Consider the following 26910-nt stretch of genomic DNA (forward strand, 5'->3'; position numbering starts at 1 on the left):
CTCCTGGCTGGCAGGGCCTGATGAGAAGAGTACTAGGTTAGTCCTCCCCATGAGATAGAGCGTGGCTGGCTGTTGGCTTGTTGCAGAACAGTGAATGGGGTGAGGGAGGTCAGATTTTGTACATGTCAGTTACTTAAGCAGGGTTGAAAGTGGGAGGCTGGGGGCCTGAGGCAGGGAGTATGAGGTAGGACAGTGAGTATTCAAGAAAGGGTACCAGTGCCACAAAGACACCAATGGCCATGGTAGCAGCAGAGTCCCTCCCTCAGACATATTGGAGCATCCAGAAGAAAGGGAGTCTGATATTCTGAATGGTTTAAAAGACAGTAAGGCAGAAGAGGAGCATCAGACAACTGCAAACAACTGTCTTGGGTTATGAAATAAAATAAGTAAACAGAAAAGTAGGATTAAGTAGGTCCAGAGACCATGAGGTAGGACTAGTTTAGGGAGAGAGAAAAAAAAGAAACTTGAGTTGATAGAGTGTAATTAAATGTATGTTCTATATAGAATAGTTTTCCCAGACTGGTATGGATTTTCCTTCTTTAGTTTTGGAAAAGTAGTGTATCAACTAAATTCCAAGTGAAAAGATAAAAGTGAGTTCTGGAGTGAAGATCCATGAAATAAGTTCACATCTTTTGTGGTCTCTTGGCCTCCCAGAGACATGAATATCATCTGGTCATATCTAACATCAATTTTTTTTTTTTCTTCTGACACTCTCTAAAATGTCACTGATGGTTTCTGTTTCTATTAGTCAGATGACATGTGACCCATAACTTCTGTGACCCCTGAGAAAGACCCTCCCCTGCTTAAACCCTAATTGTCCATCATGTCCCTGTTTCATAGGTAATTTAGGCTTGAACTGATAAGAGGCTGTTTTTTATGTAAGATTATTAATCAGTCAATGAATTTTAAGAAATATTTACATTATGGTGTCCTATTTTCTGACTCCTGTGTGTATGTCTTAACATTGTCTTTTTCCTTATGACAAAAAACTATTTCGGGCTGGGGATGTGGCTCAAGCAGTAACAAGCTCGCCTGGCATTCACGGGGCGCTGGGTTTGATCCTCAGCACCACATAAAATAAAGATGTTGTGTCCACTGAAAACTGAAAAATAAATATTAAAAATTATTCTCTCTATCTATCTCTCTCTCTCTCCCCCCCTCTCCCTCTCTTTAAAAAAAAAAAAAAATTAAAGAGTCAGGCATGGTGGCATACATCTATAATCCTAGTGATTCCAGAAGCTGAGGTAGGCAAATTTAAGTCAGCCTCAGCCTCAGCAACTTAGCAAAGCCCTAGGTGACTTAATGAGACCCTGTATCAAAATTTTAAAAAATTTAGAAAAGGGCTGGGAATGTGGCATAGTGGTTAAGCAGTCCTGGGTTCAATCCCTACTACCAAAAAGGGGGCTGCGGGAGAGTGTTTAGAGCAAGTCTTTCATTGCTTCCACCCTTGTGACTGTGTGCACATTGCACACTCAGGCCAAGTGCACACGTGCCCTTCTCCAGTTCACCTTTTTTAAAATTACTCCATTTATTCATGGAAGTACTTTAAAGACTTCTTTAATTCCTTTGAGTCATTTCCTTTCTGCATCCCCTACAGACACCTTCCTTATTAGGTTGACTGCCCTGTATCTATCACCTGGGCCAGATGAAGTTGACTGTCACCTGGGCCTTCTTGCTTCTCTCAGCATCAGTCATTGAAATACTTTGCTTTGGAAGATGTTGTCTTCAGCCAAACAGAACTTCAGCACCACACCCTACAAAACAGGGCTTGTAGTTTTCAAAATATCTGCATTTTATTCTATTTTATAGAGTAATTGAAAAACTATACAAGTATTGAGTTTGAAGGCTAACTAGTGGTCATGTTTTTCACTTTGTGAAGACATGAATGTGACAATTTTCTCTCCCTTAACATTGATGGTTGAGGCTTCCCTCTGCATCATTGACTCAAAGCTCTCTGCTTTGTCCTGTCCTCTCCCACCTCACATCTTATGACTTCACTACTTGAAAATGCAAGTGAGCTGCAGGATGCCTGGGCCTGTTAACTTCTGGAACAAGCACATTGTTCCACTTTCAACCTTAAATATGTTGGACTCTATTCTGTATGCAGCTGTTCATACAGAATTCCAACATAAATGATTGGGGCTGACAAAACCAAGGCCTATGCCTGTCTTAACAAGCCCTAACCACCTTCAAAATTCTACTCTGAAAATAGGATGTTGTTTCAAAGGCTCACCAAATACAGATTATTTTTCCTTTTGCCACAAGACAGCATAAGTGGGTTTTTATATATATATATAGTTTGTTTGTTTGTTTTCTTTTCTTCTTAAAATCAGCTTTATGTACTGATTCTAGTGCAATCTTTCTTTGATTGTCAGCTTTCCTGTGTGAGAGATGGAGCTTGTCATTGGTGTCTGCGGGAAGCACAGGTCTTGGCAGGTTCTTGCTTTGGCACAAGCTCCTGTGCGTGGTTTTCTGTGTGGGACTCATGTTGGAGCCAGGCATGCTGATGGCCAGCCTGCTTTCTGCTGTGTTGCTTCTGACCACGAAGCAAAACACTAACACTAACACATGGTGCTCAATAAATCTTAGCTCTTGTTATGAATCATAAATTGCTCAGAAAGAATGTGAAGACTTTTCCTGGTTTCCATAGACTGTGCCTAACCTTGCAAGTTAATCATGCTGCTGAGCAACCTACCCTGGCACTCTGCTCATCAGCCCCCGTGCTACATAAGACTGTAAAAGATTGTGGTCATTTAAGGAAGTAATATTGTACCCTTAAGGTAAAACACAACAGAGTCCTAAAAGAAGTTTGGGAACTAGGTATCATTGGTTAAAATTTTTCATTGTAAAGTGATTTTACTATTTTATCTGCTTGGTTAGCATCGGGCCACAGGGAAAAGGACTAATGACAGTGAACACATGTGCCTTTTATACAGGAATAGTTTTAATTCTGCTTTTGCCTGACCTGAGTATGCTTTTAGTGAGCACATGTCACATCAAAATGTTCTGATGTGGGAGAGGAGTCTGAATAGCAAACAATTCAAAGTGCCTGTCCCTTAGCAGCTGTAAGTCGATTAGAGTTTCAGAAAGAAGAAATTATCAGTCACAAATACAAAACAGTTGGGAAGGCTCATAGAAACTTGGCTTCATGCAACTTAAAATACAATTCCTCTTTGGACCCATTATCTATTAAAGCAAATGCAATATACTATTTTGCAGTTGAGGATTATTATGGGCTAAACTATGAAACGTAACATCATTTTCAATACTCTTCTTAGGGGAAATATTGTTTAAACTCTCACAACAACCAACTCAATGAGCTTGTAGAATATATATTAGCCCATTATTGTATAGGGTCTATACATTGAAGATAGTGTTTTGTGAGTTTGGTTGTATGAGCTTGAAATGCAGCAAAAATTTACCGTTTCCAAAGCAGAATGCTAAGCCTGCTACAGAAGTCAGCAATACATATCCTGTTTCATTGCTTGCTTTGTGGAATTCATGGTGTAACATGAATTAAATTTCTAAATAAAAATATTATTGGAGCTGGGTATAGTAGCACACACCTGTGATCCTAGCTACTCAGAGATTGAAGTAGGAGGATCACAAGTCAGAGACCAGCCTGGGCAATTTAGCAAGACCCTGATTCAAAATAAAAAGGGCCAGGGATGTGGCTCAGCGGTAGAGCAGCTGTGAGTTCAATCCCCAGTAACCACAAATAATAATAATTCAAAATTAAAGTATAAGTTACACTTCCATTTTAGAAAGTCCTCTCCCTTCAGGGAGGATCAGGTCTCCGCTGCAAGGCACCTGTGCATCTACTCTCGCTGTCTTACGTGCCCTCTAGGTTTTGCCTTCACCTCAGCCAGGCATCTGTAGTATGCTTCCTGGGCCAGACACTGCCTGAAAGGCCTACCCTTTTCCAGAAACTTTGAGCTGTTTATGTTCTCCAGGGGAAATGGCAGACAAGTCCTGCCTCTCCTTTCCTGCTTTCCTCAGTGCAGTCATTGATCCTAGTTCCCAGTTTGGCAAAAAATGTTAGCAGCTGGCTAGGGCACCCAAATGTATCGACTGACCACTGACCTGCTTGGAACAGATCAGAGAACAAGAGACAATGATGCTCATCTGTGACTTCTTAGAAAAATAATAAGAGAGAGAGTGTGTATGCCTATAAATCATGTATAGGTAACAGCCAATCATTTTGTCAAATACTTAAACCAAGTTTAGAGGCTCTTTTGTGTGTGACAGTCCAAACTGGGTTAATAAAGACAAAAAAGTTCATATAGTGGTTCATGTATCTTTAAAAGTTCTGGGTAGAACTGGGGTAGTAAGTCAGTGGTGGAGCACTTGCCTAGCATGTGTGAGGCACTAGGTTCTATCCTTAGCACCACGTAAAAGTAAATAAATAAAACTAAGGTATTATGTCCATCTACAATTAAAAATATTTAAAATTAAAAAAAAATTAAGTTTTGGGTGCTGCACGCCTATGATCCCAGCAGTTCAAAAGGCTAAGGCAGGAGGATCACAAGTTAAAAGCCAGCCTCAGCAATTTAGCGAGCACCTAAGCAAAATAAAATATAAACAGGGCTGGGGATGTGGCTCAGTGGTTAAACACCTCTGGGTTCAATCCCTGGTACAAAAAAAAAAAAAAAGTTTAGGAAAATGATTGGAACATCCAAGCATTATGTTAATGAGCCAGACTCGGAAATGAAAGATTTTGTTTTCTCTCATATGTGGAAGCTAAAGAGAAAAAAAAAAGAAAAGAGGGGTTCTTATGAAATTAGAAGGGAGACCAAGGGAATTGGGGGAAGTGGGGGAATGAATGAAATTATTTAAATTATTGTTGTACATGTATGAATATGTCACAGTGAATCCCACTATTACATATATAATTATAATGTACCCCAAAAAACAATCAAAAAAATGTTCTTAGCTAGTCACGTCCAGCTCCTAGTTGTGCCTCCTGTAGCAGTTCCATGATGGGGCTTGCTGCAGACCTGACATCGCCCCCACACAGCTCTACTCAGACAGGAGCCCTGAGTTTGTCTCCTTCAGCTGTGTAGGTCTGCCTCAAGGGCCAAGGTACCTGGGAGGTCTGGGTGGGATCAGTATCACCTGCAACCCAGGCACCTAGAGTTGCTTCCCCCAGAACAAACTGTAAGTACTGGCACCACAGGAGGAGAAGAGATGTTGAATGGAAAAAAGCAAAACAGAATAGGTTCTTCTGTTTATAATGCATTTGTTTTCAGTTCTTTCTTAGCTACCTGAGCCTCTCTCCCAAGGCACAGAGAAAAATTCTCAAGCAAAACACAGAGACAAGCAGCTCTTCTGAGCCATTCATCTCAAAGACCTCTGTCTCCCTCCTGTTGGGACCATCACAATTCCAGTGGCTAATGGGCCAACCTGTTAGGGGGAGATTTGCTGCAGTTAGGGCTTTCTGGTGCACTCGAGACAGTGATGAAATGCACCTGCAGGCGCTTCTTCCAGGAAAGGAATCACCACAGTACAGGTGCAAGCCTGAGCTAAAGATGAAGAAGAAATAGTTCAGCTCATGTGGGAAGTGTCAGGTTTATCTTCACAGAGGAGACCGCCTCTGGCTGAACTTTGAAGCAGGAATAGAAAGATGGCAGCTCACCAGACAGAGAATGAAAGTTCTGATGACCTGGAAGTCCAGTTCCAGAAAGTGGAACTTGGAGAGATGGCAGGGGCTAGAGCAGTGCCTGACAGGGCCATGACAGCTCTGCCAAGTGAGGATCTGAACTTCCTGAAGACCCCTGAGAAAGGTCATGAGCAGATAAACTGCAAGGTTGGGTTTATGTTTTAGGAAGGTCTCAGCTCTGGTAGCTAAACTGGAGATTTGGGGACAAAGGCATGGAGACTGGGGGGGGGGGGCGGTGGTGGGAGGGGGCAGCCCCACACTAACCACAGAAGTAGATGTGGAGAGGAGAACCCCCTGAATCCTCCATGTCAACACCAGCAAGATACCACAGTGGCTAGGATATGGGGGCAGAAGGGAGCACCATCAGGTGCTAGTGCTCAAGACATGGGAAGGGTGCCAGGAGGAAGACACTGAGAATAGTGTCAGAATCCCAGTCCTGCCATTCTTAAGGAAAGAAACTGTGTCCCTTTGGAACCCTAGGACATGGGGGCAGAGCTGAAATTGAGGAATTGTGTGATCCTTGTGTTGCTCCCATGGGTAGTTATGTCTAGAGCTATCTATGCCAGTAGAAACTGCTGGCTACCAGCCACTCTTTCACTCTTCCTGCAAATGGTTAATTTGCTCTGATCAAGATGGTAAAAACCATCTTGAAAAATGAGGCTCTGGCTGGCATGGTGGCATACACATATAATCCCAGTGCTTTGGAAGGCTGAGACAGGAGGATGCAAGTTTAAGACCAGGCTCAGCATTTTAGCAAGCCCTAGGCAACTTAGCGAGACCTTGTCTCAAAAATAAAAAGGGGACAGGGATGTGGCTTAGTGGCTAAGTGCCCCTGGACTGTTGACTTATTAGAAATGTCAGTTATTTATTTATTTATTCATTCATTCATTCTAATTAGGCATAATAGCAGAAAGCATTTTGATTCATTGTACACAATTGCAACACAACTTTTCGTTTCTCTGGTTGTACATGATATAGTGTCACACCATATGTGCATTTACACATGTACCTAGAGTAATGAAGTCCATCTCATTCCACCATCTTTCCTGCCTCCATACCCCCACCCTTTCCTTCCCTCCCCTTTGCCCAATCACAGTTCCTTCATTTTTTCAACTATTCCTTATAAAGGAGGGTCTAAGCTATTGTTCATAATGCAATAGAATATTTTGATATATAACAGCTGCTCCCTATACCCATGACTTCATTCGTCCATTGAAAATATGTCATTGTAGGTGGGCACAGTGGCTCATGCCTATGATCCCAGTGGCCTGGGAGGCTGAGACAGGAGGATTGTGAGTTCAAAGCCAGCCTCAGCAACTTAGCAAGGCCCTAAGCAACTCAACGAGACCCTGTCTCTAAACAAAATTTTATAAAAAAGGACTGGGGGGTATGACTCAGTGGTCAGTCACCCCTGTGTTCAATCCCCAGTACCAAAAAATATCATTGTAACTGGACATGGTGGCACACACCTATAATCCCAGTGACTTGGGTGGTCAAGGCAGGAGGATTGCAAGTTCAGGACCAGCCAGGTCTTTCACTGAGATTCTGTCTCAAAAAGGGCTGGGGTATATCTCAGTGGTAGAGCACTTCTGGTTTCAATCCCTAGGACTGCAGTAAATAAATGGTCATTACAGTGGGCTGGGGTTGTAGCTCAGTGGTAGAATGCTTGCACTTGGGAGGCACTAGGTTCAATCCTCGACACCACATACAAATAAAAATAAAGGTATTATGTCCATCTACCACTAATATATATAATTTTTTTTTTTACTAAAAATATTTTTTTAAAAAGATAGTCATTACATTTGGGGACTAGTTTGAGAGCATGGTATTCTTATCACTTATTCACTTTACCATCTGAATTTGTATTGAAACATCTCTTTTAGAGTAGACATTATTTTATGCAAATCTCAAAAGACACCAGTCCTCTCACATGAATATCCAGAACTCTTATTTTCTCTGAGGTAATAAACTTTTAAAATTATTGTTTGAAAAAAAGCAGCTAACAGGTCAGCAATCTCCCCAGAATCTCCAGAACGTGTCTGGAAGGGGCCTGGGGAGGGCGGCGTGTGCTTAGCAGGCTGCTCCGTGGCCACTGCTTCAGCACGCTGTTGTTTCTGCCTCTGCCTGACCCACCCCCCAGCCTGACGGAAGTGTTCGCTTATGCAGCTAGCCCTGCCTCAGTCTGTGCCACATCTTCTACCTGTCGGCTGAGACATCAGAAGTCGATGTCCATGTCAGCCTCTGGGCACCCCAAGATGATGTTACCTCCAATAGACAGTGAAGGAGATAACTTCAAGGCTACGTAAGAAAACTCACATTCCTCGTGAAACCAGTGTCACCCGCTGCTGCTTAATTCTGTGCCGTGGATTCTATAGTTAAGATTTTGTTGCAGTTGCCCACAAGATGTCCTCCTCTGTCTGGTTTTAGTTAAGCGCATCCTGCTCATGGTGTCCTTGGTCATCTGTGTGTGTCTGCGTATTACAGAGGGTGTGAGACATTCCCTCTCCTCCCCAAGTTGCTTTCAGCATGTGGAACTTTATGCTATTTGTGTGCTTCCAAACTTTTTAGTTGCCTGTTCTACAGTTCTTCAGGACCTGCAGTCCTTCCTTTCATTTTGGCACGGTTCTCTGTGTGTGAGCAATTTGAGAGGGAAGTGAAGGGGGAGAAGAGTGTGAGTTAGCCGTTCTCTGTCCTGGAATTCCCTGCTTTAATTTTGTCCTTGAAAATGTGTTCAAACTTTTCCCTTAATCTCTTTGAGGCCTTGTCTCGTTCTGTCCTGTTCCTTTGGTACCCTTTCCCACTGAACTTACCTTTTGCTTCTAAGTTCTATAAAATTCCCCTTGGATCTGGATACATTATACCTGATTTTCTCCACCAATTTCTCTATACCTGACTTTCTCCGCATAGTGATTATAAATTTTCATGTGCCATGATTTTGTGAACAAAGATGTCAGAGTCTCTTCTTTTCTGGTCTCCTAGCACCATTCCTGATCAGAGAACTCCGGTTGCTTCAACCCACAGTATTAGCAGTGCCACCACCCCGGACCGAATCCGCTTCCCAAGAGGCACTGCCATTCGTAGCACTTTCCATGGCCAGCCCCGGGAACGGCGAACTGCAACATACAACGGCCCTCCTGCCTCACCCAGCCTGTCCCACGAAGCCACACCACTGTCTCAGACTCGAAGCAGAGGCTCCACTAATCTTTTTAGTAAATTAACTTCAAAACTCACAAGAAGGTAAGTGCCAGGTGGTGCTGGGGGTGTTCAAGCAAACAGAGCAAAAGAGGAATGTGTTTTCTATGTGGCGAGCTGGTGCTGGTGGTTTTGTTTTGTATATGTCTGAACTTTGTCCTTTAAAACCTTTAAAAGAGAAAGTATAGAGCTCCAAGATTTTAGGTTTTCATAGCCCTACAAGTTGCCTGGCACTTGGAAGGTTTTTGTTATTGTTCTTTAATTATTATTCCTTCTGATTACTTATCTGTCCATGTGGCACATTCAGGGCAGGTGGGCAAGCGGTTGGCACTCTGTAGCAGTCACCAGGACAGAAGACAGATCCATTGTGGTCATTCCAAGACACAGAGAAGCGAGACATTTTATCTTCTCTGACTTCATCATCATTGAGTAATGAGCACTAAGTTTCTCAGAGGCTAAATCAGGAAATTGTTCTCTCTCTTGTTCTCAGGAAGTTAACATTGAAAGCAAGATAACTTACTTTTTTTTTTTTTTTTTTTTTGAGAGAGAGAGAGAGAATTTTTTAATATTTATTGTTTAGTTTTCAGGGAACACAACATCTTTATTTTATTTGTATGTGGTGCTGAGGATCGAACCCAGCACCGCGCGCATGCCAGGCAAGCATGCTACTGCTTGAGCCACATCCCCAGCCCAAGATAACTTTCTTATCTTGGGGTAGTTTTCTAGATAAAACCCCAGCTTATTCTCAATAATATCTGATTGCGTATTCAATGCTTATGTGTTCAGTAGGCCTTGAGCTTGGGAAACTAAGGTCTCTAGAGGTGGTTTTACTTCTAATCTAGCGTAGAATATGCAGAATACATAGTGACATTGGCTGATACAAGAGAAAAAGAAAGGCTGCTGCTTGCACCACAAGCAGGCAGTGAAATGCACCGTTAGGCAGCAGTGTGCCCTGAAACCCAAGTTGAAGTCCCCTGAGGAAATTCTTTCAAGTCAGCCTCTCTGTGATCAGTGTGACCAGGGTCTCTTGCAAGTGTTCCCGTGTAAACACTCTTGCTTACCACCTGTGTCCTAGGGAGCAACAACAGGATCTTCTTAGGGGCCTAAGTGGTCAGAGCCCTTCCTCCTCTGGTCCCTTAGCTCCCTGCACAGTTTCATACCATCTCCATTGTTTACACTTGAGCCAGATGTCACTTTTCATTCTCCTTAATCCCTCCAGTCATTTTATTTCATCTGAGATCAGTCACCTAGAACTTAAGTGAATTGTGCTCAACAGTCAAGTCTGTCTGTTGTCAGGACTTCAGTCACTTGATGAGGGAGGACTTCCAAGACTGCTGGCTCTAACTACAAGTCAGATGAACTGGAGGCTTTAGTTGACCCACTCACTCTTCTCACAGCCCCTTTACTAAGACACCCTGTTCCATAGTAGGCAGAAGAGAATGGTTGAAAGGGTACACTTCAGTGACCAACTAGGGAGTTCAGTCCAAGCACAGTCAGGAGGCTCCAGGATAGCTTCTTTCTTTCTTCTGGGGTCACCCTGAAAGGATCAGCCTGTCCCAGACCTGTGTGTCCCCCAGCTCCTTCCTCAGGACTAGGCTGAAATGCAATCTGCCTCTAAAGCTTGAGTGACACAAGATGGAGGAGATACTGTAATTTTCTGGCAGTTTACCTCCCCGTCCCTGCATAATATGAGCAGGTGTTGTCCCCTCTGGGCCAAAGGAATATATAGCAGTAAGGTCTGTCAAAATTCAGAAAAGGTGCCCACACACTTTGTTCTGTAATAGACTTTTTTTTTTTTAAATGACTTTCTTTTTTAAGAGAGAGAGAGAGAAAGAATTTTTAATATTTTTTTTTTTTAGTTTTCGGCGGACACAACATCTTTGTATGTGGTGCTGAGGATCGAATCCGGGCCACACGCATGGCAGGCGAGCGTGCTAAAGCTTGAGCCACATCCCCAGCCCGCTTTATGCCCTTTTTATTTTTGAGACCAGGTTGATCTCAAACTTGTGATTCTCCTGCCTCGGCTTCCAGAGTCACTTTCTACTTTCTTTAAAGTAGACAGCCTGCACTGAGAATCCAGATGTGCGCTACCACGCCTGGTTTTCATAATGGGCTTTTTATATTGATTGATACTGTGGATTTAACTCACAACAGTTTACCATTGAGCTACATCTCCAGTCCTTTTTGATTTTTACTTTGAGGCACAGTCTTGCTAAATTGCTGAGGCTGGCCTCATACTTGTGTCCTCCTGTCACAGCCTCCCAAGCTGCTGGAATTACAGGCGTGCACCTTTTGTCTGTGTGTATGGTGCTGGAGATTGTCCATATATGGCAAGCACTCTACGAACTGAGCTATATCCCTAGCCCAGGCGTGCACCATTGTGCCTGAGTGTAATGGGCTTTTTAAATAAGATCTTGCACACTATTAGAACCCTTAAATTTATTTTGTGGTTACCTTAAGACTATCATTGGTTAATGCACTACTATTATTTGAATGCCTACTGTGAGCTCAGATGGGTATGTAAATATACTCATTTTATCCAGAGATGTGTGTGTAGTGTGCACAGATTTTTTATGTATGAGTATTTTCTCTATAAAATAATATATACACACATTTCTAAGTATACAAAGAGTATATCTGTTTGTGTAATATAGTCCCCACCCTCTCATATTTTCTATTCACATTCCACCCTTTGGGGTAGATTTTTTTTTTTTTTTTTTTTTTTGGTACCGGGGATTGAACTCAGGGGCACTTGGCCACTGAGTCACATCCCCACCCCTGTTTTGTATTTTATTTGGAGACAGGGTCTCACTGAGTTGCTTAGTGCTCACCATTGCTGAGGCTGGCTTTGAACTCACAATTCTGCCTCAGTCTTCCAAGTCGCTGGGATTACAGGTGTGCGCCAGCGCACCCGGTGATATTCCCAATTTTGTAGAAGAAATTGAAGCCAAGTTTCGGAAGGTTAAGGCGGAGCACATATCCTATAGCAAAAACACAGCTGAACCAGTTCTGTCTGGCTCTGGAGCAGAGCTTGCTGCCCTGCCCTGCACTCCCCTGGGAGAATTCAGTAAAAGGCCACTGGGGGCGTGAATTCTTGGTGCTTGCTTATTTTCTAATTACATTTATTTCTTTTTCTTTTTCTTTTTTTTTTTTTTAAGTTGGTAGTTGGACACAATACCATTTATTTTTATTTGGTGCTGAGGATCGAACCCAGGGCCTCACACATACAGCGCTCTGCCACTGAGCCACAACCTCAGTCCCCTAATTACATTTATTTCATATGATACAGTATTTGAATTGAAATTAAAGATCAGTTTCTTATTTAAAAAAAAAAAAAAAAAAAAAAAAGACAAACCAAGTAGTCTTCTTATTTTAGAATTTCCAGGCTATTTTCACCCCAAAATTTTTGCAGAAAGTTCTTTATCCTAATGTGTGAAAGTTCACAAATTGAGGGCTATCATCTTCTTTAGTACTATACTTCGGTTACAGACAGCTTGTTCTTAAAAATAGTCAAAATCCTTGCCGCTGCAGTTGAAGCTGCTTCTCCCCTTGGCAAAAATTGCTAGGATTCAAGTTGCAGTGCCTGGAGAGCTAAAACAGTGGACCCTGGCACTTTAACACACTGGTCGGGTGTGAACAGTGCATGACTTTGGAGAGCTGGGGACCCTTTACAGTGGTCCAGACCACAATTGTTCCCCCTCAGGGTACAAGGCTCCCCTCTGCCAGCACCTTCCGCCTTTCTCGCGCGTCAGAAAAATAATTCTGACTTCCCAGACAGAAGACTTAGATATGAAAATGTATTTTAAAAGCTCTTTTTAATCTTCAATTTTTTTCAACTAAAATAATCTTTCAGGTAATGCCACCTTAATAGTTACGTAGTGTTATTTTTAAAATATTTCACATGTGTTTCTTTAAAGTAGACAGCCTACAGTGTGCCACATTTGATGGTGGTTTGCAGTTGTCTATAGTAGTTAAACATTGTTCAATTTTTGTCAGTTAATCTCTGAAGCAATGCCAGCATTAAATCCAAATTAGAAGGGAAAAAAAAATCAAAGGATTTGCTGGGCATGGTGGCTCGGGAGGCTGAGGCAAGAGGATCACAAGTTCAAAGCCAGCCTCACCTCAGCACCACATACAAACAAAGATGTTGTGTCTGCCAAAAATTAAAAAATAAATATTAAAAAATTTTCTCTCTCTAAAAAAAAAAAAAAAAAGCCAGCCTCAGCAAAAGTGGGGCACTTAGCGAGACCCTGTCTCTAAATAAAATACAAAATAGGACCAGGGATGTGGCTCAGTGGTCAATTCAATCCCTGGTACCAAAAAAAAAAAAAAAAAAATCCAGGGATTTCATTACTTCAGTCTCTAGCAGATACATCTGAGTGCCCCTCTGTCCTGTTGGATCTGAGCTGAGCCTAGGGCAGCTGATCATGTGACTAGGAGAACCTGATCCATAGCTTGAAAAATGTATTGTCAGAATCTATTCAGCATAACCTGAGTATCTCCTTAAATTTCTTTCAGTGACCTTAGTGTGACCCCTTTTAAATACAGTTCTTCCAGTTTATCTCCTTAAATTTCTTTCAGTGACCTTAGTGTGACCCCTTTTAAATACAGTTCTTCCAGTTTATTAGATAAATCCATACTGTTTTATCTTGGTAGTTTATTTTCATTTTGAGATCTAAATCTCTCAGTAGCCTAAAAAGCAATTTATATCATACCACTGTAACAAACTTTCTGTTAAGTCATCTACCTGAAATAATTAATGATGCTCTTGATAGTTAAATCTTTTGTAGAGAGATTTTTGTGTCTATGAGAAAGCAAGATTTTTGTTCATAACGTTCTGAAGAAAATTTAGAAATGTTATTACGAGTATCATTTGTGACATATCATTTCTTGAACCTAAGACATTGAATTCTTTCTTAAAAGTTTATCCATCTGAACAACTTTAAGTAAATTTAATTACAGCCAATGTCAATATTTACTTCTAAACTTCTTCTTACAAGTAGTTTTTTTTTTAAATATATTTCTAATTAAAAGATAACATACTCCTTTAATTACCTGTAATACTTTTTACTTTTTCAATGAATGTCATTGTCTCATTGATTATTGGCTGGAAGAGGAGCCCTATATGTTTAGGGTTTTTGGTTTTTGTTTTCTTTTTTCTCTACAATTGATTAGATTTTCTATATAAATTGTGCGAGTCCTTTCTATTAATTTTTTTTTGGCTTAATTTCTTTTAGAAACATGTCATTCAGGTTTATCAAAAGGTAGGATTTATATATGCACACTTATTTTTCAATCCTCATCCCACCAAATGGCTCCTGCAATTAACATCAGGTTTGGCTTTCTGGCCCTGTTTTTTCCTTAAAAACTAAACTTTCTGCTGAGAACTAAATACTTATTTCCTCAAGGGGAAACTGGAAAGAAATAGATTAACTCTGTCAGACATTTTGAAAGAATTGTGGCACCCCTGCAGCGAAAGGCCTGTGCATGCTCTGCGTTTCCTGTCTTTGGTAGAATTATTTAGCATCCAAATAATTCTGTCTTAATACTAATATCACTTAGCATGCTCCTGTTTGAAGAACGGGATGTTCAGTAACATGAATGTACAATTAATGATTAGCCACAAGCATGCAAAAGGTAAGTGGTAATTGAGTTAGTCATCATTTTTATTTTACTGAGGATTGGATTGGCGAAAGGCTTTAAAAATGACAGAAATTGGCTAATACTCTAATATAGGAGATAAGCGTATAATCCAAACCTACAGCCTCATTACGTTTGACTTTTTCAGATATTAAGATGTGAGCAGCTGCAGAACAGAAGTGTTTTAATATTTTTGGAGAATTGAAGAGTAAACAGTGTTCTATCTAAAGCCACTTCCTACTAGCACTGAAGAAGCACCTCTCACTGTTTTCCCTAGAGCACTGCAATAAGAGGCATTCTGATTTCATTAATGTTTTTGGTGTTGACAATCAAGAGGCCAAAAATACTGCTGCCTTTGGAATCCACACTTATGAGGCAGGAAGTCTGCCTTTAAGGACCACAGTGTGCCTATGCTTATTCGGAGCAGGAAGGCCAGGCTGCCAGTTTTTGTGTTTACAAAACTGATTGGTCACTGGAAGGCTCTTTTAACTGTGGGAAAAGTGCTTTCTTCCTGCTGGGAATTCCACTCCTTGACTATTTTTCAGTTGATCTTCCTCATTGTCAAATTTTCCCTTGGACAGAAAATGTTATAATTGAATGCAGAGTTCAACTGATAGCCTTATTTCCTTTCAATTGGAAACCCATTCTTCTGTGGGTGAGGTACAAAAGCCAGAGCCACTCTGGTCCAAGGCATGGAGGTGCCCAGGTGAAGAGGTGGGAGGACAATGTGGCATGATGCCCAGCCCTGTGCATGCCCGTGTCCTCCCAGAGAAGCACACAGCACTGCCGCAGGCTCACTGGTGACTAGAAAGTACTCAGATGTGTTCGCTGCATGATGTGTGTGTTCAGGACAGTGTTGTGCTGCTATGTAAGTTCTCTCTTCTCTTCCCCACTTCTCTTTGCTTCCACACTGTGTTCGTTGAGGCTTCCAACTGAGTATGAGAGGAACGGGCGATATGAGGGCTCAAGGTGAGGGAAATGATTTCTATCTACTTAAAACTTTTTCTAGTGTTTGCCTCATTTCTGTGGCAAAGGTGACCTTTTCTGAATGCTTTGCAGCCTAATCCTGCTGGTCCTTGGAGAGGACTTGTGAGATGGGCCTGGTGCAGAGCCACACGAGGGCGCTGGCGTGCTGCAGAAGCCTTCCCAGCCCCTTTTGAATTTGCTTGTGTATTGAGTGCATGGCTGTGTTCAGGCCCTGCGCCTGGTGGGAAGTGTGGGGGTGGCCCTGGACTCCTCCCTGGCTCCTCACATGGTTCTCTTCTCAAGGAACAAATATAGAACACTGAGTAGAATTTTCATTTTTCCAGATATATTTTCCTCTTCTAAGATTATTATAGAAGTCATATTTTGCTTTTTGGTTTTATGTGGCTATCATTACGTGGATATGGAGTCACAGATGGGCCTAGGACTGTCTCTGTAGTTGTAGGTCTCCTCCACTTGGCCTGCTTCACACCAGTCACCACCATGCTATGTCAGGACCTCCTTAACCCCTTTGCTCCTCCTGGTCTTTCCAGAGTGAGCTCTGGTGACAGAATTCAAGGCCCTGAGTGCTGGTGCGGCTATCCTTTTGAAGCAGAGTTAGGGTGAGCGCCAGACAGCCTCCCCCGGGCCTGCTGTTCCAGACTGGATCAGATTCTTGCTGTACAAATTCATTGCCTATCCTCAGTAGGAAGCAGGTGATGGGACCAGCCTCCTATGCCAAGCAAGATGAGGCCCACCATGGCAACTGCTGAGCAAGGCCTCGGGCTGTCCTGGGGTACCACTGTGCCTGTTGCAGGCAACCTGTGCACTCTGCCCCAGAAACACATCCTATACTTCCTGCCTCCATACCTTGGGTTTTTCTGCTCAAAACAAAACTCATCCTTGGCTGAATGGTATTTTGTTGAAATCCCATTTAGGGGCTCTTCAGAGCGCTCAGGCTGCCCCCAGCAGGCCCTTTCTTCTTGTCCTGCCTGGTCTCACTGTCTTGCCAGGCTGGACTCCCCTCCTGTGACTCTCCAGCATCTTGCCCTCCCTCTCCTGAGCTGGTGCTGTTTTCTCAATCACAGTCCCAAATTGTGAGAGCTGGGGCTCTCTTTTATGACCTTTCAAATATCTCAACACAGAATTTTAGCTTGTGATCTGAATAATCCATTCACTGGGTAGATCATTCCTGTGTGGCACAGATTGAGCTGAAATTTTTCATTTTTCCATCTTTTCCACTAATAAGATTGTGACATCTAAGAATTCTTCCTTTTTTCTTCTTTGGGGATAAGGAGATGAGATCTCTCTGTATTGCCCAGGCTGGTCTAGAACTCAGAGCTCAGGTGACTCTCAGGCTTCCAAGTAGCTGGGACTTGCAGGCACATGCCACCAGATGTTGTTTTTGTTTTTAACTATGAAATTGGAAGTTTAGCAAAATGGAGAAAAGGAAAAACATTGGAATGGAAGTGACCATAAGGATGGCCAACCTGGCCATGCACTCAGCATCTGGGGCTGTTGACAGGGAAGAGTGATTGTGAGCTGTAGGCGTGGAGTCCCCTGGTAATCCTGAGTACCAGTTTCTGCCACAGTCATGGTGAGCAGGACTAGATTAGCAGCGCAACAGTGGGGTAGGCAGAATTTTGAGGCAGGCCACCAGTACTTCCCAGACACAGACCTAGGCCTTGTCTTCACTGTGCTGATTCCAAGGACTCTGCTGAGTAAATCACTCTCTTAGTTTTAGTCAGTAGAGGGGCTAGTGAAGACTTTTCAGCCAGGTAGATTCTTGTGCATGTGGCTTCTGGTTGGGATGGTGGGAACAGAGGAACACTTCCTAGCAAATGCAAGTCTGCACAGGCAAAGGGTGGAGGTCATTGTCATTTTGTGTTGATGGTAGAAAGGGCTCGCTGTCCTGTACAGTAGAGAATGACCCTGCCCCTGTGCATTCCAGTCGCAACGTCCATGCTGAGCCGAAGGATGAGAACAAAGAAGCAAAGCCTCGCTCCCTGCGCTTCACCTGGAGCATGAAAACCACTAGTTCCATGGATCCCAGTGACATGATGCGGGAAATCCGCAAAGTGCTGGACGCCAATAACTGCGACTATGAGCAGAGGGAGCGCTTCCTGCTCTTCTGCGTCCAGGGCGACGGGCACGCAGAGAACATGGTGCAGTGGGAGATGGAGGTGTGTAAGCTGCCAAGACTGTCTCTGAATGGGGTCCGGTTCAAGCGGATATCAGGGACATCCATAGCTTTCAAAAATATTGCTTCCAAAATTGCCAATGAGCTAAAGCTGTAACCCAGTCACTATGGTGTAAATTAAGTAGCAATTTAAAGTGTTTTCCTGAACACTGATGGAAATGTATAGAATAATATTTAGGCAATAACGTCTGCATCTTCTAAATCATGACATTAAAGTCTGAGGACAAGCGCACGCCTGGGAGCGGAGGCTGGCCTTTTCTACAAATGCACTACATTAAAGTCGTGTGACCCCCGTGCCTCTGTCTTGTTTCCATTGCCCTGGAGTCAGCGTGTGACACCATCTGCACATGTCTCCTTGTTGGTGTGAGTGGAAGGTGTGTGTGCAAGGAGTGTGTGTGGAAACATCTCCTTACACTGGCAGCCAGTGTTGTTACTAGTACCTCTGTGGGAGATCATTTGGTGCTAAAACATTACAATTGCCAAGGAGGAAAATACTGAATTACTGCTAAGAGTTAACCTTAAGACTAGTTGATATTAATACAGGTTTACAGTTCATGCCTGTGGTTTTGTGTTTGTTGTTTTGTGTTTTTTTTTTTTTTTAGTGCAAAAAAGGTTTAAATTTATAGTTGTGAACATTGCTTGTGTGTGTTTTTCTAAGTAGATTCACAAGATAATTAAAAATTCACTTTTTCTCAGTAAAACTTGCATTGTCTCCTAATACTGTATTTAAGACTTAGATTAAGGTAGCCCCTAAAGCACATTCCTTGCCCCCATCACCAAGGTGGGTAAAAGCCAAGGAACAGATCTGCATGCTCAGGGCCACTTTGTCCTCATCGTGGATCCTGGCATTGAACCCCTTTTCTCCCCAGCCTTCCCTATGCGCTAAGAGGGAGGGCACTTGAGCACACCCCGCAGTGGAGAGAGGCTGGCTCAGGCAGCCCTGGGTCGACTGTCGTACAGTGTATGATGTCCCTCCTTCCTTCCTCATGGATCTCACATCAGTCCTACAGTTTTTTTTTATAACACCTACATGTCATGGAGAGGAGGTAATGAACTTGTCACTTAGTTTAATGCTTTAGTGTCTTGGGGAAATTGTCACTTTAATCAGGGTGCTGTTTCAGATCCTGGGTTGGTTGTTGCCAGGAATATGAAAGTCTGGACGGCCCTTCGGTCACAGGTACTTACTGTCTGCCACAGACAGGGCACTCTTGTGCTGGACCCATCTGTGAACAGAAAACACAGACCTCTGTCGGACTGCAACATACATTCCAACAGCTGGTCAACAAACAAGAAGTAATGAGCTACTTAGTGCGGAACAAAAATGCGAAGAAGGACACCACAGAGCAGGCCGGAGGCTCCTGAGGGCCCCGCGTTCAGGCTGTCGTGTGATGAGTAGCTCCAAGGGTAGGTGCAGGGCTCCTTGAACAGCACCTTGTCCAGGCTGAAGCAGAGAGCACTGCAGAGCCTAATAGCCAGAACCCTCATGGCCTGGAGCAGAGATGTTGGGACAGCACCAGGATGTCAGTGGGCTTTGTGGGCCATTGTAGATGCTCTTACATGGGAGCTGCTGGGGATTCCAGCCAGAGTGGCACGCCTTCAGTGTCGAGGGACTGCTCTGGAGCTATGTTTGGAATTCTTCATGGGCAAGCGAGGAAGAGCCAGGAAAGCCCTGCGGAGGTTGTTGGCAGTAATGGGCGAGAGGTCATGCTGGTCCAGGCAAGCGTGGGCCCGCTGCAGATGCTCACTGGGCTCTGTATGTGCTTTGAAATAAGAGACAACTGCATTTCTCTTGGATTGGATCTGAGGTCAGTGAGAGGGAAGAACAAGGGTGCCGGTGTGGGTTTTTGTCTGAGTAGCTAGAGGAAGGAAGAGTGCTGCTGTGAGTTTAAAGGGGGAAGGTGACTGGAGGGAGCCTGGCGGAAGGGAAGAGTCTCAGGACAGCAGGTCTGCACACTGGAGTTTGAGGAGCCTTCAGAGACATCAAGCAGGCAATTGTGTGAACCAGCCAGGAACACCCAGGGCCTCTGAAGGTCGATGGGAAGAAGAAGCTGAACCGGCCAGCCACTCACCCATGACCTAGTGGTCAAATGTGTCGTGTCTCCAGAACTATCTAGCCTGCTTAATGGAGAATGCCAAGCCCCTCCCCAGAGTTGCTCTTTTACAGTAAAGTTAAGCAGCAGCTCAGTGCTCTGACCCAAGGACTATCCACCATGGCCTGGTGCTATGTTTATATTCTACTTACTTAGTAGACAAGAGGACAGGGTGCTGTCCAGGTACACAGGGCCTCTTTGGGAGGTCCACCGGCAGTGTGCACCCCCTGCAGTCTCTCTTGGTCACTATCCTTCCTCTGGGCAGGCAGCCATAAATCACGTCCTCAGGGCAGAGACTTCTGAGCCACTCTGAAATCCAGCACTGTGGGGCTGGCCCCCCAAAATACTGCAGTCACCCTACGGACACTTGTGGAAATGGGCTTGTTTAGAATGGTTTTCATCTTACCATTCACAGGGCCAGTGGAACACTGGAAGCTAGACTTGAAGGAAGTGTGCTCACCATGTGCCCTTGGTGAAGTGTCCCCTCCTCACATGCACGCAGACGTTCCACGGCCTTTGGTTGCTTGTCCTTGTGGCTGCATTTCAGTATGTTGCTGCTCACATGAGGAGTCCTCGGCTGTCTGTAGCTTGCTTGAAGTCTGTTACCAGTTGGTGTTGGTGTGATTTTAACCGTGGTTATGGCCTTCACCTTCGGCATCACCGAGGAGCCCAGGCTTGCCTTAAGATTGCACATCAGAATATGGCATTTTATTTTTTAAAATATATTTTTAGTTGTAGATGGACACAATAGCTTTATTTTTTATGTGGTGCTAAGGATTGAACCCAGTGGCTCCCACCACTGGCACAACCCCAGCCCCAAGAGAATATTCTTGAATAAATTAAAGTCATTTGAGACTTAGACGATGCCATATTTCTTTGTTGACCTCTCCCCTGGAATCTCAGCAGTAAGGTACCTAGCAAGCCATAGTCCTGATTCTGTTAACCCAGCAAGCAGAGTGCTGTCCTAGTCCTGAGAACAGTGCTCACTGGCCAGTGAATGCAGACTTCCCCTCCAGGTGAGGTGAGCCAGAGGAGCCAAAATGGCTTTCCTGCAAGGGGGTGAAGTGGGGCTCTAGGGCCTCTTCCTCTCACCACTAGGGGTGATGGCAGAACCCTGAGGCAAACCTGAGGGGCCCTTGCTGTGAGCATTCAAAGCCTGTGCCTAGAAGCCCAGAAGGTGTGGATAGCAGCGTGAAGTCTCCATGGGGAGTGTGTGAATAGTGACCATGGCTGTGGAATTCGCCCTGGGCTGTTGCTGCCTGGTGAATGGCCACACAGTGACCCTTGGCGGCCCACAAGCTCGCATTTCAGACCGGTCCATTTCAGACTGGAGGAAGGGCTCGCAATATGCTGCTCTTGTCATTTTTTTTAGTGTCTTTTGTCTGTCAGTTGTTGGTTTTACAGTTTGACAAGCCAGAGTCCCTTAGACCACAGGGCCCACCTTTAAGTGGGGGAAGTTGTTGCTCTTCCTGGGAATATGCAGAGGACTACTGGGAGGAGGCAGGTGTTCAGGGCGGCTTGAGGCAGAAGGGAAACCAGAGGGGCTGGGGCTGTAGCATAGTTGGTGGAGCGCTTGTCTAAACCACATGAGGTACTAGGTTCGATCCTCAGCACCACATAAAAATAAAATAAAGGTATTATGTCCATCTGCTATTAAAAAAAAATATCAATTTAAAAAAAGAGACAGCAAAGTGGATGTTGCACAGATGCCACTGTGAATTCAAAGCAGGAAGGCACTCTTGGCAGGAGGTGAGACCCAGCCCAGCAGAGGCATCATGCCTCTCTGCTCAGCTGCTGTAGCTAGGTCTGGGTGGCAGGAAAGCCACAGTGATTCCATTCTGCGGCAGGACCACTACTAACATGCTTCAACCCATTAAAGTGAATTGGTTTAAGGCCCCTGGGTTCAGTCCCGGGTACCACAAAAGTCAAATGAATTAGAATGGCCTAGTGATTGGGGTGTGTGCCATGGGCCTTGGTAGCCTGGCTTCCTGATGCCCACTTGGAGACCACCTACATGAGTGAAACCCCCTAGGTACAGCTCTAAAAGTCAGGATGACACTAATCACATTTGACCCAGGGCCGCTGGGCAGTCCACCAGGCAGGTGGCATGTGCTGTGCAGAGCTCCTGGCAGATGGTAGTAGGCTCCCACAGTATCTCCTACTGCACGGATCATGAAACAGGGACCCATGCCAACCTCTTCCCTCCTAGCCCAACCAAGGCACTGAGGTCTTGAGCAGCACACTCGTGGCTTTCAAGGGAAGACTGCCAGAGAGGAGTCTTGATGAGGAATGTCCCTGTGTCTGAGGTGGACAGTCCTGCTGTCTGAACCTGCTAACAGGACTGGGCTGTCTGCTGCTTTGCTTCCACAAGCAGTCACCTTTGTTTGTAAACTTAGAGACTGCCTACCGCCCTCCCCAGCCCTGGCTAACACAGGGTCAGGAAGCCCTGGGAAGCAGGTCTTCAGCTCTTCTGTATCCTGAGTACCTCGAGTAGCACCCTGGCCCTGAGTGCAAAATGAGCAGCTGTGTTTGCAGAAGTCTTCTCGAGGCCCAGGAGATATCTGGAGAGCACAGGACAGCTTTGGTGACTGGCAGTCAGAGCTGACCCTGCCGCCAACAGGCAGCAGCTGTGGGGGATTAGGTCTGGCTTCTGGCCCAGCCACCGTCTCCACCAGCCCTTCCTGTCTGGCAACAGGCTGAGGCCTTGAGGCCGGGACAGGAACTAAGCAGGGTACATCCAGCTGCCAGTATCGCTGATGCCCACAGTCCTTCCACCCAGGTCAGTCACACCACCCAAGTCCCAACGGTGACTTCTGTGGATATAGAGTAGTTGATCCTGCCTTGGGATGACATTTGCCATCAGCAGTCCTCTGGGGGTTAAGAACATTTGGCTTAGCATTTTAGTCTATGCCCCATACTGCAGAGGGTCACTGTCATGTGGCGTTTGGATTTCAACCCAAGAATAGAATAGCAGCCAGCCTCTTTGGGCCCAATAGGCCGCGGTCTCCCGCAGTGGCCTTGCTTCTAAGTGCTTTCTCGGATAAACCAAGCTATGCCGGGGAGCCTGTGCATGCCTCCCACCACCTGCCAGAGACCAGAAAGTTGGCCCTGAGGTTCACCTTGAGGTTCACCTTGGGACGTGGATGTCAGCCTGGCTGGATGCTCTGCTGACTTGACTGTGGCCTACCTTAAGTGCTTGGTTAGCAAAGCTTCCAGCAGCCTGGGTGTTCATACCAATGGATCCCAGCTGTGGGGAAATAAATGTCTTCTTACCCAGTGAGTAGAAGAATCGAGGGGTGTCAGTGAACCAGATTGAGACTTATGGAAAAGGAAAGTCACATGATCCTTGACCGTGAGAAACCCCTGCCTTTTGCAACTTCCTGTTACTTCATACCCCATCCTCTGAACCCACCCAGGAGTTTTTAAGTCAGCCTTGCAGACCCACCCCCAAGCAGAAGGGAAGTCTCCAGTTGCCCCTCTTTAGCGTATTTGGTACTCAGCAGCACACCCCAGGGACCTGGGAAGTTGGGCTGCTTCTGCATTTTCCTGAAGCATGCACTTCCTGGACTACCCTGGGGGTCTTCTGATCTTGGGGGTTTTAACTGGTCGAGGTTAAGGTATTTGAAGGTTAAATTGTGCTCCTTGAGGCTGGGGCGGGGCTCAGTGGGAAGTGCTTGCCCAACATGCAGGAGGCTCTGCGTTTGATCCCAGGATCCAAAATAAGATGCTCATCCCCTCCCTGAAATTTAGTTTCTCCAAGCTAACTGCTACTCTGGAGGACCCTGTGCTGGCTAGGAGTACAAAAATAAACAAGGTATAAAACCCTGTCATTGAGACACCCGGTCACCCAAGGCAGAGAAACACAGAGCGCCAAGGGCAGCAGGGGGCTGTGGGGGAGGCCTGCTAGGTGGGGTCAGGGGAGAGGAGACAGGTGCACAGTGGATAGGGCAGGAACAGCAGGTGGAAGGCAGTGCCAAGGGCCTGTCTCATGTCCCACTTGGGCTGTGTGGGCAGTGACACCTTGAGTTCCCAGACAGCTCCATCTTGTCGCCATCCCAACAGAGCGTGTTCGAGACAGTGCACTCCTGCTGGGGGCTTCAGTCCCCATTACCTCACCAGGAAGCGACCCAACATCTAGGGAGCAGGGCTGTGGCCCTGCCAGTACAGGACAGACCCCGCAGCATGGAATAGGTGGGTCCTGGGTCTCACCTGTACCACGGCACCTTCTGGAGCAGGGACTGCAGGGGCGTGCCTCATCCCCCCCCTCCTCAAGGGAGCTGCTGCCCATGTGGGTGGTGCGAGCTCATTCTCCCAGCAGCCAAGTTCTGCATAGAACTGAGCTGGGAAGGAGCATGTGCAGTCATGCCTGCAGACACAGCACCGCGTCCTGGGCTGTGCACTCCGGGCTCCTTCACCCTGCTCCCCTCCCTCCTTGGGCCAGGCTCTTTATACAGAGTTCCCGTGGCCCAGGCCTCAGCCCCAGCCTGCTGCCCACTGCCCTGTGTGCCTGGATCCTCGCTCATTCTGTGCACTTTGGAGGACTAAGACATGGGGAGGAAGTGCACGCCTGTCAGAGTGCTGGGAGTTCCTGTGGTCCAGGACAGCCACACTGCCCATCCCTTGTCCCAGTGTTTATGGAGGGTGTGTCTTACAGGTGAACCAAACTCCAACTTTGGTGAAAAAACAAAGTCCTGTATATAATCCTCCACCAGTCCAGGGGAACAAAGGAAAGCAGTTAGTGCCTTGTTCCTCCTTCCTGGTCTCCAGGAGAGAGGCTAACCTCTGGCCCCTCCTGCTGTTCCAAGATGGACCCTTGTTGCTGTGACTTTGGGGCAGTTGCTTAGCTGGTCCCTGTCAAGCCAGTGCTTCAGGTCTGGATGAGACCCCACGTTCTTTCTTCCTGAGAGAGTCAAGCATCTGAAGTGTAATTCAATGTTTGGGGCAGTTGATGAGTCAAAAGTACTAAGGAGCTGCCAGGCTCACACCTGTAATCCCAGTAACTCAGGAGGCTGAGGCAGGAGGATCTCGAGTTCAAAGCCCCACCTCAGCAAAAAGTGAGGCACTAAGGAACTCAGTGAGACCCTGTCTCTAAATAAAATACAAAAATAGGACTGGGGCTGTGGCTCAGTGGTCGAATACCCCCAAGTTCAGTTCCCAGTACAAAAAAAAAGTATGAACAAAACTAGACTTTAGACTTCACTTTTGTTAGTTTTTGTGGTGCTGGGGATGGAACCCCAGTACCTTACACATGCTAGGCAAGTCCTTTACCCTTGAGCTACATCCCTGACCCTTTTTATTTTTTTGTTTTGGGACAGTCTCCCTGTGTTGCCCATTCTTGCCTGGAATTTGCAGTCTCCTGCCTCAGCCTCCTAAGTAGCCAGGGCTGCGGGTGTGCAAGGGTTGGTTTGGATTTGCTGTAAGTCATATTTTGCGGACAAACTTTGGCAGTGCTGACACCAACCACCTGTACCAATGATGGGTGCAGTTTAGTTTGGTAGCCAGTGCAGTGAAGGAGGACCTAATTCCTGCCCAACTGAGGTCAGCAGTGTAAGAGTGTCTCAAAAGCAGGAAGAATTGACAGTGCACACAGCTCAAGGACAGCGAGCTTGGGGCAAACAGGGCAGTATTTCCCGGAGGGCTTTTGGGCAGATTGTGGGAAGGAGAGAGCTGACATGGAGTCCTGCCCAGGTTAGACACAAGGCCAAGGAAACCAAGCCTGACCTTGGAGCCATCAGCCATCCAAGCCATCCTGCAAGGGGATGGGCTGGGCTGGGACTCCAGAGCCATGCTGAGCAGCCTGTGCTTCTGGAGCCACGGGTCTCTGCTCCATCTAAATTCCTGACAGATTCCCCTCCCTGCCCTACAGGATCCAGAACTAGGCCCCACTCTTCCCAGTGGCAGAGCAGGATCACAGCCCCAGTCCCTCACCCCCCCAGGAGTGGTGCAGGCATCTTGTGAGTTCCACCAGGCAGGGCACCCTGCTGCTCATAATACCCCCTCATCCTAATTCTCAGGCTGTTGGGAGGTTTCACCACCTGGCCAGGTGTTGGGAACGAGGGTGGCTAAGCACTAGGGCTTTGTGACTAATGCAGAGGGCAGAGTGGCCACAGAACATCAGCCAACAGTGCCAGAAGAGTGAGTTGCTGATAGTCATAATTTGACCCTGTCTGGCTGGGTCTTAGGGTTAAGTTTTGGGTGGTGGTCAGCACGTCTGGACCCAGGCAAGACCTCCTCCTCCTCCTCTTGTCCTCCCTTCAGCAAGGCAGAGCCTGGTATGCAGGGCCAAGACGTGGGGAGGAGGTGCACAGGCCAGTCACTGTGACCATAGAGCCACACTTGCAAACCAGTACTTTGGTGTCTGGGCCACAGGTAAAAAGCCCTGTTCTCTAAGCTGAAATGCCCTCCCGGGAGTTAGAAACCCCACAGCCTGAGGAGGACTTGCTATCCATCAGAAGATTGTTTCCTTTTTACCTGTGGATGGAAATGCAGTTGGAGTGCCTGTGAGTACACACCCACCCCCTCAGGGCACTCTAGGAGACATGGTAAGTACCAGGCTGGCCCAGAAATAGAAGAGCAGAATGAGGAGCAGACCAGGCAATTGCAGCCTTCCAAGCTGCTGTTAGGAGAAGCGGTCCCACCCATGAGAAGTCTGGAATGTTCAAAAGTCATAGAGCAGCAAAATGAGCCCAGGACTTGGAGCCAGATGTCTCACTGAGGACCCAGAGCCAGTCTTTTCTCCTCTCTGAGCTTCAGTCTCCCCGGCTGGGGGCATAGTGAAGTCCTGTGGCTGCTGCCTCAGTAAGCTCTCATGGGCTGTGACACATGGCAACTATTTTTTTTTTAAATACCATTTTAGAATCTATTTTGAGGGCTGGGGGTGGAGCTCAGTGGCAGAGCACTTGGTTAGCATGCACAAGGCCCTGGGTTCAGTCCCCAGCACTGCCAAAGAAAATTTTATCTTGGCTTATATAAGGAATACATGTTCACTGTAGAAAATTTGGAAACTGAAGTATAAAGAAGGAAATCACCTGTTACCCCACCACCCACAGCCGACAACTGTCGCGGGGTTTTTCCACATACTCTGTGTGGGATCTCAGGGCACGAGCTGTTTTATAACCTGCTTTCACTGGCCTCTGTCCCGGTCTGCCAACACCTCCCTGACTTCT

At 45.8% G+C, this 26910-nt stretch overlaps 1 protein-coding gene and 1 long non-coding RNA gene across 25 annotated transcripts in view; one reads left to right on the plus strand and one right to left on the minus strand.

The window, feature by feature from the left end:
* Mark3 (microtubule affinity regulating kinase 3) overlaps positions 1–17950 on the plus strand; it is a 102760-nt gene extending 84810 nt beyond the window's left edge. For 13 of the 24 annotated variants that reach the window (XM_058582228.1, XM_058582223.1, XM_058582229.1 and 10 more), the window contains 4 exons: positions 8639–8896; positions 14089–14115; positions 15416–15460; positions 17406–17950. In XM_058582228.1, the coding sequence (XP_058438211.1) occupies positions 8639–8896; positions 14089–14115; positions 15416–15460; positions 17406–17751 (676 nt within the window). In that variant the 3' untranslated portion in view covers positions 17752–17950. The other 11 variants (XM_058582225.1, XM_058582234.1, XM_046453178.2 and 8 more) reach the window with 6 other exon arrangements.
* Positions 17549–23038, minus strand: LOC131424482 (uncharacterized). Its single transcript, XR_009227584.1, has 2 exons — positions 22932–23038; positions 17549–20423 (listed from the first exon to the last, which is right to left on the minus strand). It is a non-coding gene; the product is annotated as an uncharacterized LOC131424482 (long non-coding RNA).
* Positions 23039–26910: the final 3872 nt, after the last annotated feature.

The sequence above is a fragment of the Marmota monax genome, unplaced genomic scaffold, assembly GCF_021218885.2.
Source record: "Marmota monax isolate L192 unplaced genomic scaffold, Marmota_monax_Labrador192_F-V1.1 WCK01_AAM20220418_F8-fsc00190, whole genome shotgun sequence".
Classification (NCBI taxonomy): domain Eukaryota; kingdom Metazoa; phylum Chordata; class Mammalia; order Rodentia; family Sciuridae; genus Marmota; species Marmota monax.